Consider the following 13231-nt stretch of genomic DNA (forward strand, 5'->3'; position numbering starts at 1 on the left):
AGTGGTCTGGCTCTCTGTGACACACAGGAAGACACAGATTTATAAAAATGCTGTGCCATAGCAACCCTGCCAGCCTGGACTAAAGGGACAGAGACAGAAGGAAACAGAAGCGGTAGATTTCCAAGATGCTATCAGCAGGAACAAGGTGGTAAACCCAGTCAGAGCAAGCATGCCTCCTCTCAGGAACAGGCAGCAGCTGGGCGGTGGTGGCGCACGCCTTTAATCCCAGCACTCGGGAGGCAGAGGCCAGCTTGGTCTATAGAGTGAGGTCCAGGACAGCCAGGACTAAGAGCTACACAGAGAAACCATGTGTTTTTTTGGGGGGGGTGAAGAAAGGCAGGCAGTTAGCAAAATAGCCTCCTTTTTCTTCCTGGGTCAGGGTCTCCTTTGCCTTGGGGAAACAATAAATGTCCCTGTCAATAGCCAACTGCCCATATTAGAGGACCCTTCCGCAGCTAAACCTGGGCCCAAGCCCCGCAGAGAGGTCAGGAATGAGGAGCCCTAAAGGTCTGTATCCAACCACACTGGGAGCCCTGTCATCTCCACCAGCTTCCCCTCCCCAACAGCTCCCACACATCCCTTAGCACCTGGAATGCGACTGTACCCTAACAAATCTGGGGGGCTGCAGTCCCTCGTCCTCCCAGGCACTCCTTCCCAGTCTGCCTGCTCTCAGGACTTGGTGCTCAAACTGGACGTGACAGCACCTGCTATTAATTCAAGCACTAGGGAGGCAAAGACAGGCAGGCCAGCCTGGTCTACATTAGAGAATCCCAGGCTAGCCAAGGCAGCTATCTGTATCAGCACACACACACACACACACACACACACACACACACACACACACACACGCACGCACGCACGCACGCACGCACGCACGCATGCATGCACGCACGCACGCACGCACGCACCCCTCATGTCAGGGAGCCCTCTCCTCGTCTAGTGTTCTGGATACCCCAGTCCCTAGACTTAGGGAACAGGTCTGTCCCAGGCCAAGCCCATGACAGTATCTCTCAGCATCTTGGCTCCCTATCTCAGAGTCAGCTGTACACACCCAGTCCCAACCTACCATTCTGCTTTCCCTGACACGGCATCTGCCTCCACCCAGCTGCTCTCTATCTCTACGGCCGCCTCAGCAGCCTCTCGGGAGAACTAAGGAGTCATTCCCCAAGTTAGGATGCAGTGCGGTCCAGCTCAGAGTACATACACCTGCCCCGCCCAGCAAGCAGGGTGGGGCGTGGCTCAGGGATGCAGAGATGCAGCAAGCCATGGACTCTGCTCTCAGGAAGCTGAGTCTGATGGGAGAAAAGACATTTAAAATACTCCTTGTTGCCCGTGAACACACATCCAGACCCTGAAGCCTCTTATATATTTCAGCACCCCACCCCAAAATTTCAAACAAGTTAAAGGTAGAAAATAAACAGATGTATGTGGTTTTATTTTATTCTTCTCTCTCTCTCTCTCCCTCTCCCTCCCTCCCTCCCTCCCCTCCCCCCCTCTGTCTCCCTGTCTCCCTGTCTCTCTGTGTGTGTGTGTGTGTGTGTGTGTGTGTGTGTGTGTGTGTGTCTGCGTGCACATGTTGCAGGTGCCAGAAGAGGACACTGGGTTTTGCTGGAGCTACAGGTTATCATCATGAGCCTTCAGACTTGGGGGCTGCAAAACAAACTTGGCTCTTCTGGAAAAGCAGCAAGGGCTCTGAACCACTGAGCCATGTCTCTCCAGTCAAGGTTTTGTTCTTAATAAAGAAGCCATTCAAACCACAGCATCAGATCCAAAGGTCAGAGAATGAAAACTGGCAAATTTGCAAGACGACTCTGACAGGAGCTGTACACACAGCTTCAACTGAGGCAGATGAGCTAAGCACAAGAGCTTGAGACCAACCTGGGAAACAGCAAGGCCCCCTCTCAAGTAATAGTAATAATCACTATTATTACTATTGTTTTCAAGACAGAGTGCCTCTGTGTAGCCCTGGCCGTCCTAGAACTTGCTCTGTAGACCAGGCTGACCTCGAACTCAGTGATACACCTTCCTCTGACTCCCAAGTGCTAGGATTAAAGGCTTGCACAACCACTCCAGGCTCCAATAGTAATTATTTTTATTACTTTATTATTCAATTAAATAGTTAAAACTAAAGTTGCTATCAACAGACTCAAAAATAAAGATAGCCTGATAGTTGGAAGGCAGAGGCAGGCAGATCTCTGGGTTCGAGGCCAGTCTGGTCTACAGAGTGAGTTCCAGGACAGCCAGGGCTACACAGAAAAGAAACCCTTTTTCCAAAAACCAGTGATGATGTTAGATTCAGCTATCGGAATACAAAAATCCAAAAATGCTGATCCATGGTCTGGGTGCTGATCACAACGTAACCCAGAAACTGAGGCTGTGTGTGTAGAATTTGTACATTTTTCTACAGAAAGGCTATACGTCAATAAAACTTTCACATGCTTACAAGGTAACCAGAAAATGTAAAATTTATGAAATGTCTAAAGATATAAATATTTAAAGAGTGCTCACAAATGAAAAAGGAGTTTTAAAAACTGGAGTGCTAGCTCAGCCTGTAAAATGGTTGCCACACAGGCACGAGAACTGAGGTAGAGCCCTAGCAACCATGTTAGAAGCCAGGGGTGGTGGGGGCTGGAGAGATGGCTCAACTGTTAGGAGCACTCACTGCTGGGCGATGGTGGCGCACACCTTTAATCCCAGCCCCTGAGTTCAAGGCCAGCCTGGTCCACAGAGTGACTTCCAGGACAGGCTCCATAGCTACACAGAGCTGTTGCTTCATGACAGGGTTTCTCTGTGGAGCCCTGGCTGGCCTGGAACTCACTCTGTAGACCAGGCTGGACTCAGACTCAGAGATTTGCCTGCCTCTGCCTCCCAAGTGCTAAGATTAAAAGCGTGCGCCACCACCGCCCAGTTCAAATTAAAATTTTCTCAGCAAGACTGTAGAGTTCGGTGTCACATCTGAAGGATCCATCTACAGTGAAAACAATCTAGAGCTGGGCGTTGGTGGCGCACGCCTTTAATCCCAGCACTCGGGAGGCAGAGGCAGGCGGATCTCTGTGAGTTCGAGGCCGGGCTGGACCGACAGCCTCCAAAACAATACAGAGAAACCCTGTCTCGTAAAACAAAAAACAAAAAAAAAACAAAAAAAAAGAAGAAAACAATCTAGAAATACAACATTGTAAATTTTTACCTGTGTGTGTGTGTTTACACACGTGAGTGTGAACATGGGCGCCAGGAGAGTTTGCCAAAGTCAGAAAACAACTTTTGGAATTTGTTCTCCCCTTCCCCATGGGTTCTGGGGATGGAACTCAGTTGTCAGGGCCCACACAGCAAGTGCCTTTCACCCACTGACACAGCTCACTGGCTCTAGAAATACAACATTATTTTATTTTTTTATGACTTTATAAGCTAGGCGTGGGGGTGCACACCTTTAATCCCAGCACTTGGGAGGCAGACGCAGGCGGATTTCTGTGCATTTGAGGCCAGCCTGGTCTACAGAGCGAGTTCTAGGACAGCCAGGACTATAGAGAGAAAAAAGGGTTTACTCCTTCTTTATTTACATGCATGGGAATGTATCTGTGTGCACGTGTGCCTCATGAATGCAGGTGCCTCTGGAAGCCAGACGAGGATGTTGGACCCCGGAAGCTGAAACAACAGAAATAAGGCAACCAGAGTGGGTTCTGGGAATAGAACTCAGGTCTTCTGGAAGAGGAGTGAGTGCTTTTTTCCCCTGTGTCAACTACATAGTTTGATACTGAGATATTTAGTCTCTTACACCTACGTCTTGTTTAGAACGCTCTTCCCTCACTATTTTGGATTCAGTGCCATTCTATAAAGTGTAACGTTGCCTGTATTGTCAAAATGTCAAGCTCTAAAGAAAACTGACAATGGGGAAATGGTAGTGTTTTGCTCTTTTAATATACAAGATGTTTCCACGAGTAAATGAGAATAAGTGAACTGCCAAGTTACCTCTCCAGCCCCAATAACCTTTTAAAATCAGTTCAATGTCCATCTGAAAAGATCAAGTAAATAAACAGTGATGCTTCCAAGTCACCCAGCATTTTGTAATCCTTTAAAAACATGAGACTGTTAATAGCATTCGGTGGAGAAAGAATCTTTGCAATAAACCATGCTGGGTCAACAGGGTATTCATTTGCATGCTAACATGGACATCTACTTCATGTCATGCACAAAAAGAACTAAAAACAGACTGCAATAGCTAAGTATAGGGCTTGGCTGTTAAGAGCTCTGGTTCCGTTCCCAGCACCCATGATGCAGCTCACCACCATCCGCAACTCCAGTCCTGGGGGGTCTGACGCCCTCTTCTGGCCTCTACAGGCACTGCACACACATGGTGTACATACAAGCAGGCATTATACCCAGAAACTTAAGTTAAAAATGGTGGCGCAAGCCTTTAATCCCAGCACTAGGGAGGCAGAGGCAGGCGGCTCTCTGTGAGTTCGAGGCCGGGCTGGACCGACAGCCTCCAAAACAATACAGAGAAACCCTGTCTCGTAAAACCAAAAAAAATTTTTTTTCATGAAAGCCAGGTGTTGGTGGCTCACGCCTTTAATCCCAGCAGAGGCAGAGGCAGGTGGAACTCTATGAGTTCGAGACCAGCCTGGTCTACAAGAGCTAGTTCCAGAACAGGCTCCAAAGCCACAGAGAAACCCTGTCTTGAAAAAAAATTTTTTTAATGAGCTAAATATATATGACTAGAAGTGTAGCTTAGTGGTGATCATTTACCTTTCTAGTATGAAACCCTTGGTTCAATCCCAGCACCACAAAAAAAAAGAAGAAAAACAAACATAAGCACAAATCTTCGTAGTTTAAGCAATGGTTTCTTAGATATGACATGTATACAAAAATAATAAATAAATCAGGCATATAGCAGTGAGACTTTGATAGACTTCGTGAGCTGGGAGGATGCTTCAGCAGCACTGACCACCAAGCTGAGTCCAAGCCCTGACACCAGGTGGGAAGAAAGCAGTGGACCCCACAAACTGTCCCTTAACGTCCACGACCTCACCCTGGCACACGCTCGCCCCACTCAGGAAATACCATACTGTAAAGTTTTTTTAATTAAAAGTATGTTTTTTCAAAACTGAAGTGTTTCAGAAGATACTTCAAGAAATTAGGAAGGTAGATGGCCTGCCCAAGGCCCCGGGGTCCATGCCCGCTCCACAAAAGGAAAAACGTGAAGAGGGAAAGGAGTGGATGGAGAAGGGAGAGAAAGGGGGATAAAAGGGAGTGGAGAAGCTGGAAACTCTACACAGTGATATTGGGAAAGTAGAATACTTCAGCCACCGTGGAAAACCATCCGGCGGTACCTCAAATGGTTAAATATAGAATGACCACATGAGCCAGCAATTCCACTCCTGGTCATCTACCCAAGAGAAAGATTAAGTCCAAATGTGGATGTGAATGTTAATAGTACAATTAGTCATCATAATTCAAGCATTCATTAACTAATAAATACACAAACAAATGTTGCCATACCCATAAAATGAAAATTTCTACCGTGGTGGCATATGTCTGTAAACTCAACACTCAGGAGGCAAGAGTATTGCAAGACCAGTCTGGGCTGTGCTGTATGATCCTGTCACAGACACACACACACACTAAAACTAAACCAGGGTGGCCGGGTGTTGGTGGCGCACGCCTTTAATCCCAGCACTCGGGAGGCAGAGGCAGGCGGATCTCTGTGAGTTCGAGGCCAGCCTGGTCTACAAAGTGAGTTCCAGGACAGCCTCCAAAGCCACAGAGAAACCCTGTCTCGAAAAACCAAAAAAAAAAAAAAAAAAAAAAAACTAAACCAGGGTGGGAATAAAAAGGGGGTGGAAAAAAACTGATATATGTAAAAGAAGGCAGACTCAGATTGCAGGCATCCATTTAGATGAAATATCCAATCCAGAATTCACAAGGGCAGATCAGTGACAGCAGGGCCTAAGGGATAAACATATTCTGGAATTGACTGTGATGTACAACTCTGTCACTATTCTAAGAAAAAAACATTAAATTGTACACCCCTTTTTTGTTTTTTTTTTTTTTGAGACAGGGTTTCTCTGTATAGTCCTGGAACTCATTCTGTAGGACAGGCTGGCCTGGAAGTCAGAGATCCGCCTGCCTCTGCCTCCCGAGTGCTGGGATTAAGGGCGCTGCCACCAGCGCCTGGCAAGTTTAAACAAGTGTATTACGCCGTGTGGAGTACATCCAAACCCTAATAAGCATGAGGTCAACTGAATAAGCGCTGACAAGAAAAGCCAGTGGCTCCAGAGGCCACCATGGTCTGAGACACAGTGAGTCCAAGGAAGTTCTGCACCCCACACACACCACTTTCCACTACTTTTCTTTAAGATAGTTCCGTGGTGCTAGATTTTCTGAAGCAGTTTTACTTTCCATAGCAAAGAGACCCCAAGTCCCCAAAGAGTCCCCAAACAACTGCCAGCCTTCACCGTTGCCACCTGAGCTCTACTGCTTAGTCACCGTTTCATCTACGCAAAACACCCTGCAAATTCGGGTGCGGGGTGGGGGTGGGGTTGCTGGTGCCAGGGACACAGATAACAAAGCTCAGAGTCCAGTGTGGAAAAGGACAGGAACACAGGCGAGGGCATGACCCACAACAGTGCCAGGTAGACCACAGACAGCCTTCTAGTGAGTTGCCACGCACCGGCTCCCCGCCCCAGGTCCTGCTGTAGACGAAGCTCTCAGCCTTTTCCCAACCCTCCTTTTCCCGAGTCCAGGCGTCAGGCACAGGCTTCCTGCAAAGTCCCGGCCCCTGCTCTTGCCCACTCACCAACAGTGCTCACTCCTGCCTTGCTTATGTCTCTTGCCCAGATGACCTAGCAGTCTGGTCAGCACTCCCAAGCCCCACCCTGCCAACCACGCTAGCTACTATTGCTATACGATTCCCATGATTGACAGGATAGCCTTGAAGGCACTCTTCTTGTCCTGCACCATAAACTGGCGTCCTGACTGAAGCCTGGGGGGACTTGAGCTTTTCATTCTTTACCCAACATCCCCATGTCCACATCCCTAAGCCATCTCATCCCTCCTGAAAACCTTCCGTGCCCTCCTTATGACCACTCGCTCCCGTGGCACAGCGGCACGGCTCTGCAGGGAACCAGGGCTCAGGGTGCCCCTCACAGGCGGACCAGTTGGCAGTAAACTCATCGGTCCACCGCACCACAGCAAGCGTGGTTCCCTCAGAGCTCTCCAGCAACAAGCCTCGCAGCTTTCAACTCCTCAGAAAGACAGAGGAGGCTCAAACAGACCGGAAGTTTACAGTAGAAAGTTTTGGGAAAACCATTGCTGGGGATTTCCAACTGAAGGAAAGCCAGGAATGATTCCAGGGACGAGGCCTGGGAGACTAAACAGGAGTGAAGGTCAGTGGGATGAGCCGAAAGGAGAAGGTAGCATCCCTTTAAAGGCTAGCATTGCTGGAGCGCGCCTTTAATCCCACCACTCGGGAGGCAGAGGCAGGCGGATCTCTGTGAGTTCAAGGCCAGCCTGGTCTACAGAGCAAGTGCCAGGACAGCCTCCAAAACAATACAGAGAAACCGGATCTCAAAAAAAAAAAAAAGAGGGAAAAAAGGGGGGAGAGGTAGTGTCCTTCCTCAGTTCAGACATGTGAGGTGAACCTTCCAGATGTAGGTGAGCTTCCCTGCCTTCCATAGAAAAGGCCAAAAGGTGAGTTGGGCCTAGAAGAGAGGCTTAGTCATCTCCAAGGCCCTCACTGGCTAATGTTAGGCACCAGGTCCTCTGCCTTACTTGCTGGAGACATGTCCTTGCAATCCAGGAACCTCAGCAGCCCAACGGGACAACCATGGTCAGGTCTCAATGAGATCACTAGGGTCAGGCCTCAAAAGGAAGGGGGTAAGTCGGGCACTGCGGGACTGGCTTAGGCTATCCTTGCTTTGGCCTATGGCCCCAGCCCTCACCCATGCCCTGCATGGAGTCAGAGTCAAGGAGACTCTGGTGCTTGGCATGCCTGGGGAGCATTCCTGATCCTCCATCACGGCTCTGGGAGCCCTCGGCACCTGCCATCCTACTTAGCAACTCAGCTACTTTTGAGGCTGGTGAGACACACAGGCATAGGCAGCTGCACTGTCACATGGCATCTCCACCTCGGGCAGCACCCCTGCTCCCACCGCCCTCGCTCTGGCCTGCAGTGCCAAGCCAGAAGACAGAAAGGGCCAACACTGCCCAGAGTGCCCAGCATGAACCTCCGTCTCCAGTGGAACCAGGCTAGGAAAGGACTCACAGCGGGGCCCCAGGAACCTGTCAGTATACTCCTGGATGAGCAGGAAACTCCCACCCCAGGAAGAAGAGGCCAGGATGGCTTTAGCATGCTGCTTACACAAGCACGGCTCTGGCACTGGACCCTATAGCCCAGCGCCCAACCAGCCAAGCGTGCTTGCTCTACGGAGTCAACACCGGTTTACACTGTACTGCCCTGGGGGTTGCCAGGAGGGCGGTAGCCTGGGTAAATGGTATGTCCTTGCCCTGCATCTTCCCAGGTAGACCCCCTAGGGCAAAACATCAGGCCGGCCCTCCCAGTGATTCTGTAGGGGTACAGCGGGCCGGCTCCTGTGCCCGGAGCACCGCCACCACCCGACCCACACAAGCAAACTGGCCAGCCACAGAACCAGCAGACGCCCACACAGCACACCCACGGTGGCCACGGCACTGGGAAACCTGCCCTGCCATGGTGACAGGCGGCAGGACTTCTCTCCCTGAGCTGCCCTTGGGGGCAGAGCCAGCAAAACCAGCCATGTGGAGCTGGAACCTGCTTTGTCGGGCTCTGCCTGGGCCTCCCTACGCAGGAACCTTCCCAGGGCCATGTACCCAGACCTCAAAGTCTTTGAAAGACCCAGAACTTGTAGACCCCAACTCAGAGCCAAACATTTGGGCCTTGAGTGGCTGACAACCTCAGAGCAGGTCCAAGGCTGAAGGAGGGCATGGAGCAGGTAAGGATTGTCAAAGCCACCGGAGCTGGTAGGACACTGTGAGGTTCCTCTAGACAAGAAGGGGCTATTTCCAGAGGACAATGTCAGGGTACGATGGAGTTCCCGGCCAAGGGAGGGTGTGGCCCAGTCCTGGCCAGTTTGGGGAGGTGAGGAGAGGCAGCAGCTATGCCATTCACTGCCAGGCAACAGCAGCCACCCCCACCCCACATAGACAGTTGCCTCAGGGGAGAGGCAGGGGATGGCTTAGCCTTGACCCACGTGTCTGCTGGGCAAAGACACCGGACACTGGTTTAGACTGCCCGATCTTGACAAGCCCTGCTTCCTATACACAACACACCCGCCCCCACCAGGACCCACCCCACCCACCGGTGCCTCGAGATGTCCTATTAAGGTCATAGACGCGGGGGCTCAGTGGACAGCATCCATCTCTTCCCCGGGCCCCAAAGGCCACAGGGAGGGGAACGAGGCTGGTGAAACTTGCGGCGACTGACTGGACTCTGAGGGGACAACGGTCGGGACAGCAGCTGGGGACATGACCGGCTGTCAGGCTGGCTAACCTGGAAGGGGCCCGCGCGCTCGGAGAGCGGTACCGGGACCAGAGGCTCGTACCTTTGTACTTCTCCCGCACCTCCTCGTAGGCCTGGATGAAGTCCTGTTCGTCGGGTGTCTGGCCAGATGTCAGCAGATCGGCCATGCCGGCGGGAGCAGAACGCAACGGGCCGCTGCGCAAGGCCAGCCCTGGCAGCCGCTCTGCCCCCGCCGCCTCCGCGCGCGCGGCTTAAAGAGGCCTCCCCCGCCCCGCCCCGCCCCACACCCAGGATGCCCCACGGGTGGGGCGGGGCCGAGCCGGCCAGTCGGGGACCTGCCCGGGAGCGGTGTCCGCTGCCCGGCGCCCCTTCGCGGGAATCCGAGCCTCGATCGCACACAGATCCAGTTGCAAACGCTCCCCTGCCCACTCGGGAACCAGATGCGGCAGACTCAGCCCTGGGTGGTGGCCATTTCCCTGGGCCAGCCGCGACTTCTCCTTAGCCCCTGGCAACTGCACCTGGCCACCTGGGTGAGAGGCCCTTCCTGCCCGGCTCCCTCCCCCCTTTCGCTGCTATTTACAACCCTCCTCCGTAGTCACGGTGGTATAGAAAAAGCCCTAAGAACACAGGAAAACATCTCACAGGAGAGAAACGGAGCACACAGTTCACAAAAAAAAAAAAACCTTCGTAATTAACGGGGCGGGTGGGCGGGGGCTTCTATCCATCCCTCTGACACAGACCTATCTCCCAACATTGACACACCTTCCTTTTTCCACGGACACCGCACCGTTCTGGAAACCTTAAACACAGCACGCACCACCACGACGAGCAGAAAGAGCTTCTAGAAATCAGTCCTTAGAAACTTACCAGAGAACAGAAGGACCATAGGCACTGGCTACCACATGAAGGAAGTGAACACAGAAACCACCCAACCAGCAAAAGGGGCTACTGGGATGCCCCACCTCTGCCCACACCCCGTCTTTAAAAGTCTGAGGCGTGAAGGGTACTCATGAATCCAAGTGGGAAAATGGCCCCTTTTACTGAACTTTTATGGCACGGTGTGTGTGCGCATGCGTGCGTGTGTGCGTGCGTGCGTGTGTGTGTGTGTGTGTGTGTGTGTGTGTGTGTGTGTGTGTGTGTGTGTGCAGATCATGAATAGTCTTCCATGCAGAGTGGGAGCACCTCCATTATCTGTCCCCTTCCATCTCCACAAGCTGCCGCTTGGCGTCATCCACCGAAGTCCCTGGATGTTGTACCACCTCTGTGCTCCGCACCTGGCCCTTCCGCTGCTCACCCCTCCCACCTCCTGCAAAAGGCCCCATCCTGCCTTTCAAATGCCTCATCATTCCCTAGAGGTCCCCGCTGGTGGAATGCTCCCTTTCCCAGGACGTCCCACCCAATGGCCTCCAGCCTTAGGTGACCCATATCCCAAAGGAACTGGCTGGCTTCCAGCTAAGCTACCCTCCAACTGCCTGCAGCCTCCCAGAGTGCCTTTGGTCTTTCCCGTCCAGACGGGGCAGCTCTGGGAAGGCACAGCTGGACCCTGGCTCTCACAGATGCAGCATCCTCTACTTTTAGGTGGCAATGTGTCCCCAGCCCTCAGACGGCAGTCAAGACCAGGAGAAGCAGTTTGACCTCAAGGGCCCGAGAAATGATGCCCGCGGAGATGGGCCTCTGAACCCTTTTCCCTGAGACCCACCGGTAGCAGCTGCGGCAGGAAGCCAGGTCTCAAGACTTCCATCCTTCCGAAGCTACCAAGGTAGGGCCAGCAGGTGGCGCTGTGCTGCCTGTCCGCACCAGGACAGGATAAGCCTTCCCTCATGCTGCTGGTCCCTGGCCTCTCACCCAGTGCGACATCTGCACGCAGTCCATGTGCTGATGAGGCTAGCAGAGCAGACCCTTGCCCACTACCTGCAATGCGGATGACCGCTCGCTCCGCAGGGTCCAAGACGCCTCCATTGCCCACAGAGCCACCTCCGCCTCGCCGGCTTCGCTGTGTTTTCCCGAGGTTCCAAGGCAGCGTGTCCCCGGGGCTGGGCGAGCCACTGCTTCCATTGGAACTCCCTTCAGCCACTGCCACTGGCCGTACCTCGGAGTCCTCCCCTGACATGGCCTCCTGGGGGGAGAGTAAGAGGGACTCAGTCTCACCTGGGGGGGTGTTGATACCGTGCACTGACCCACGACCTCCTTAACCTAAACACTGATACCACACTCTTCCTAGGCCCTCTCTTGCCTACACACTGACCCTCTGGTGCTCAGCTCGGACTCCCCCTCTCTCCTCTGTCCTCACCTCTGTCCAGCACACACACACACACACACACACGGACCATCATTCCTGTCTCCTAGTAACCCAAACGCTGACTGCCCGCGCCATTCCCAACACAGGACACCGACTCCACCCTCCACCTGTCAAAGCGGAGGGGAAGAGGGCACTCCCTTCAAGTACACATCGATAGGACCCTGTCACCGCGACATCTCAGTCTCGGATTCCGTCTCCCCTGATCCTCCAGGGGGCCGGCAACGAGGCCATCAACAAACAGTGCCTGTGCCCTATTTTCCCAGTCTTCAGAAAAGGACCCCTAACCCCAGGCCGTGGTCACTACATCTGTCACCTGCCTCGGTCTCTAGGAATCCCCATCACTTTACCCCGCCTCCAGCCCGCGCAGTCCCACCTCTATCTCTGATCTCTGCAGCAACGGCCTATAAATAGCTGGAGCCGCAGCGGCGTGGGTTGCGGGAACTCGGATGCCGCAAGGCCCGGGGGAGCCCGGCAGCCGCTCTAGCAACCCACCGGCTTACTGCAGGAGCAGCCAAAGCGCACGCACACCCACGCGTGCACACGCCCCAGCTCCTTGCCCCAAGAGCACTGGCGTGCAAAGAGGTGAATGGGGCTCTGTCTCAGCAGGGGGGTGGCGTAGCGTGGGGGCACAATGTGGGCTCTGTGCCTCCGCCCTCGGGCCAAGGGCTCGACAGAGTCAGCGGTCCTCGAGATGGTGCCTGCCCCGACCCCGCTGCACCGCGGAGCCCCTCGGTGGGCTGTCTCTGCTCCAGCCTCCAGCCGAGCCTGCCTTCACAGCAGCCTTTCTACCCGTACTCAAGCACCTCCCGTCCAGTTCCGCAATTTCCTGATCCCAGGAGGTGTTGTTCTCTGCATAGAGCAGGAGGGGCTGCGAGGCAGCACCTAGTTCCGGGTGGTCTGAGCCCACCCCACCCCACCCCACACGTACCCCCCCCAAACTCCCGGACGTCTGGAACCTCTCCATACCCTCCCAGGTCTACGCTCCCGGTGGTTCCGCTTGCCTTCTCTCGGCCGCGGCAGCCAGACTGCTGGGGCCAGGAGAACCGCGGAGGCAGCGCAGGCGGAGCGAACTCAGAGCCCCGCCCCGGTCCCACCGAGAACCGCGCTGCCCGGGCACCTCCAAGAGCCAGCAAACGGTTTACCCGTGACCCAGCTACGTGCCAGGAGCCCTGGTCCCGGAGGTGGCAGAACCGGAGTCCACGATATGACTAGATCCAGGCGGCACCCATCGAGTGCGCACACCTTGGCGGACCGTGCGTGAGGAGACCGAGGTGCGGCTGGCGAGCGTGAGGTCGCAGGAGTGCACCGCGTCCAGAAGCCTCGATCCAGGGTCCACCGCCGCCCCAACCCTTTCCGTGAACAGCTGACCCGGCCCCTAGCCACGTGGGCGGCCCCCACTCCCCACACAGGTCGGATTCGGAGTCCCAGCCCCCAGACGG

General features: G+C 53.8%; 1 protein-coding gene across 8 annotated transcripts in view; it reads right to left on the reverse strand.

The window, feature by feature from the left end:
* Plec (plectin) overlaps positions 1-13128 on the reverse strand; it is a 61082-nt gene extending 47954 nt beyond the window's left edge. For 3 of the 8 annotated variants that reach the window (XM_040736492.1, XM_040736491.1, XM_040736488.1), the window contains exons 1-2: positions 12759-12904; positions 11405-11609 (exon numbers count right to left, since the gene is read on the reverse strand). In XM_040736492.1, coding sequence (XP_040592426.1) covers positions 11405-11603 — 199 coding nt within the window. In that variant the 5' untranslated portion in view covers positions 11604-11609; positions 12759-12904. Of the gene's footprint in view, positions 1-9575; positions 9728-11404; positions 11610-12758; positions 12905-13034 lie in introns of those variants that run through there. The other 5 variants (XM_013125175.3, XM_013125173.3, XM_013125172.3 and 2 more) reach the window with 3 other exon arrangements.
* Positions 13129-13231: the final 103 nt, after the last annotated feature.

Source organism: Mesocricetus auratus, unplaced genomic scaffold (genome assembly GCF_017639785.1).
Source record: "Mesocricetus auratus isolate SY011 unplaced genomic scaffold, BCM_Maur_2.0 Super-Scaffold_100055, whole genome shotgun sequence".
NCBI classification, from domain to species: Eukaryota; Metazoa; Chordata; class Mammalia; order Rodentia; family Cricetidae; genus Mesocricetus; species Mesocricetus auratus.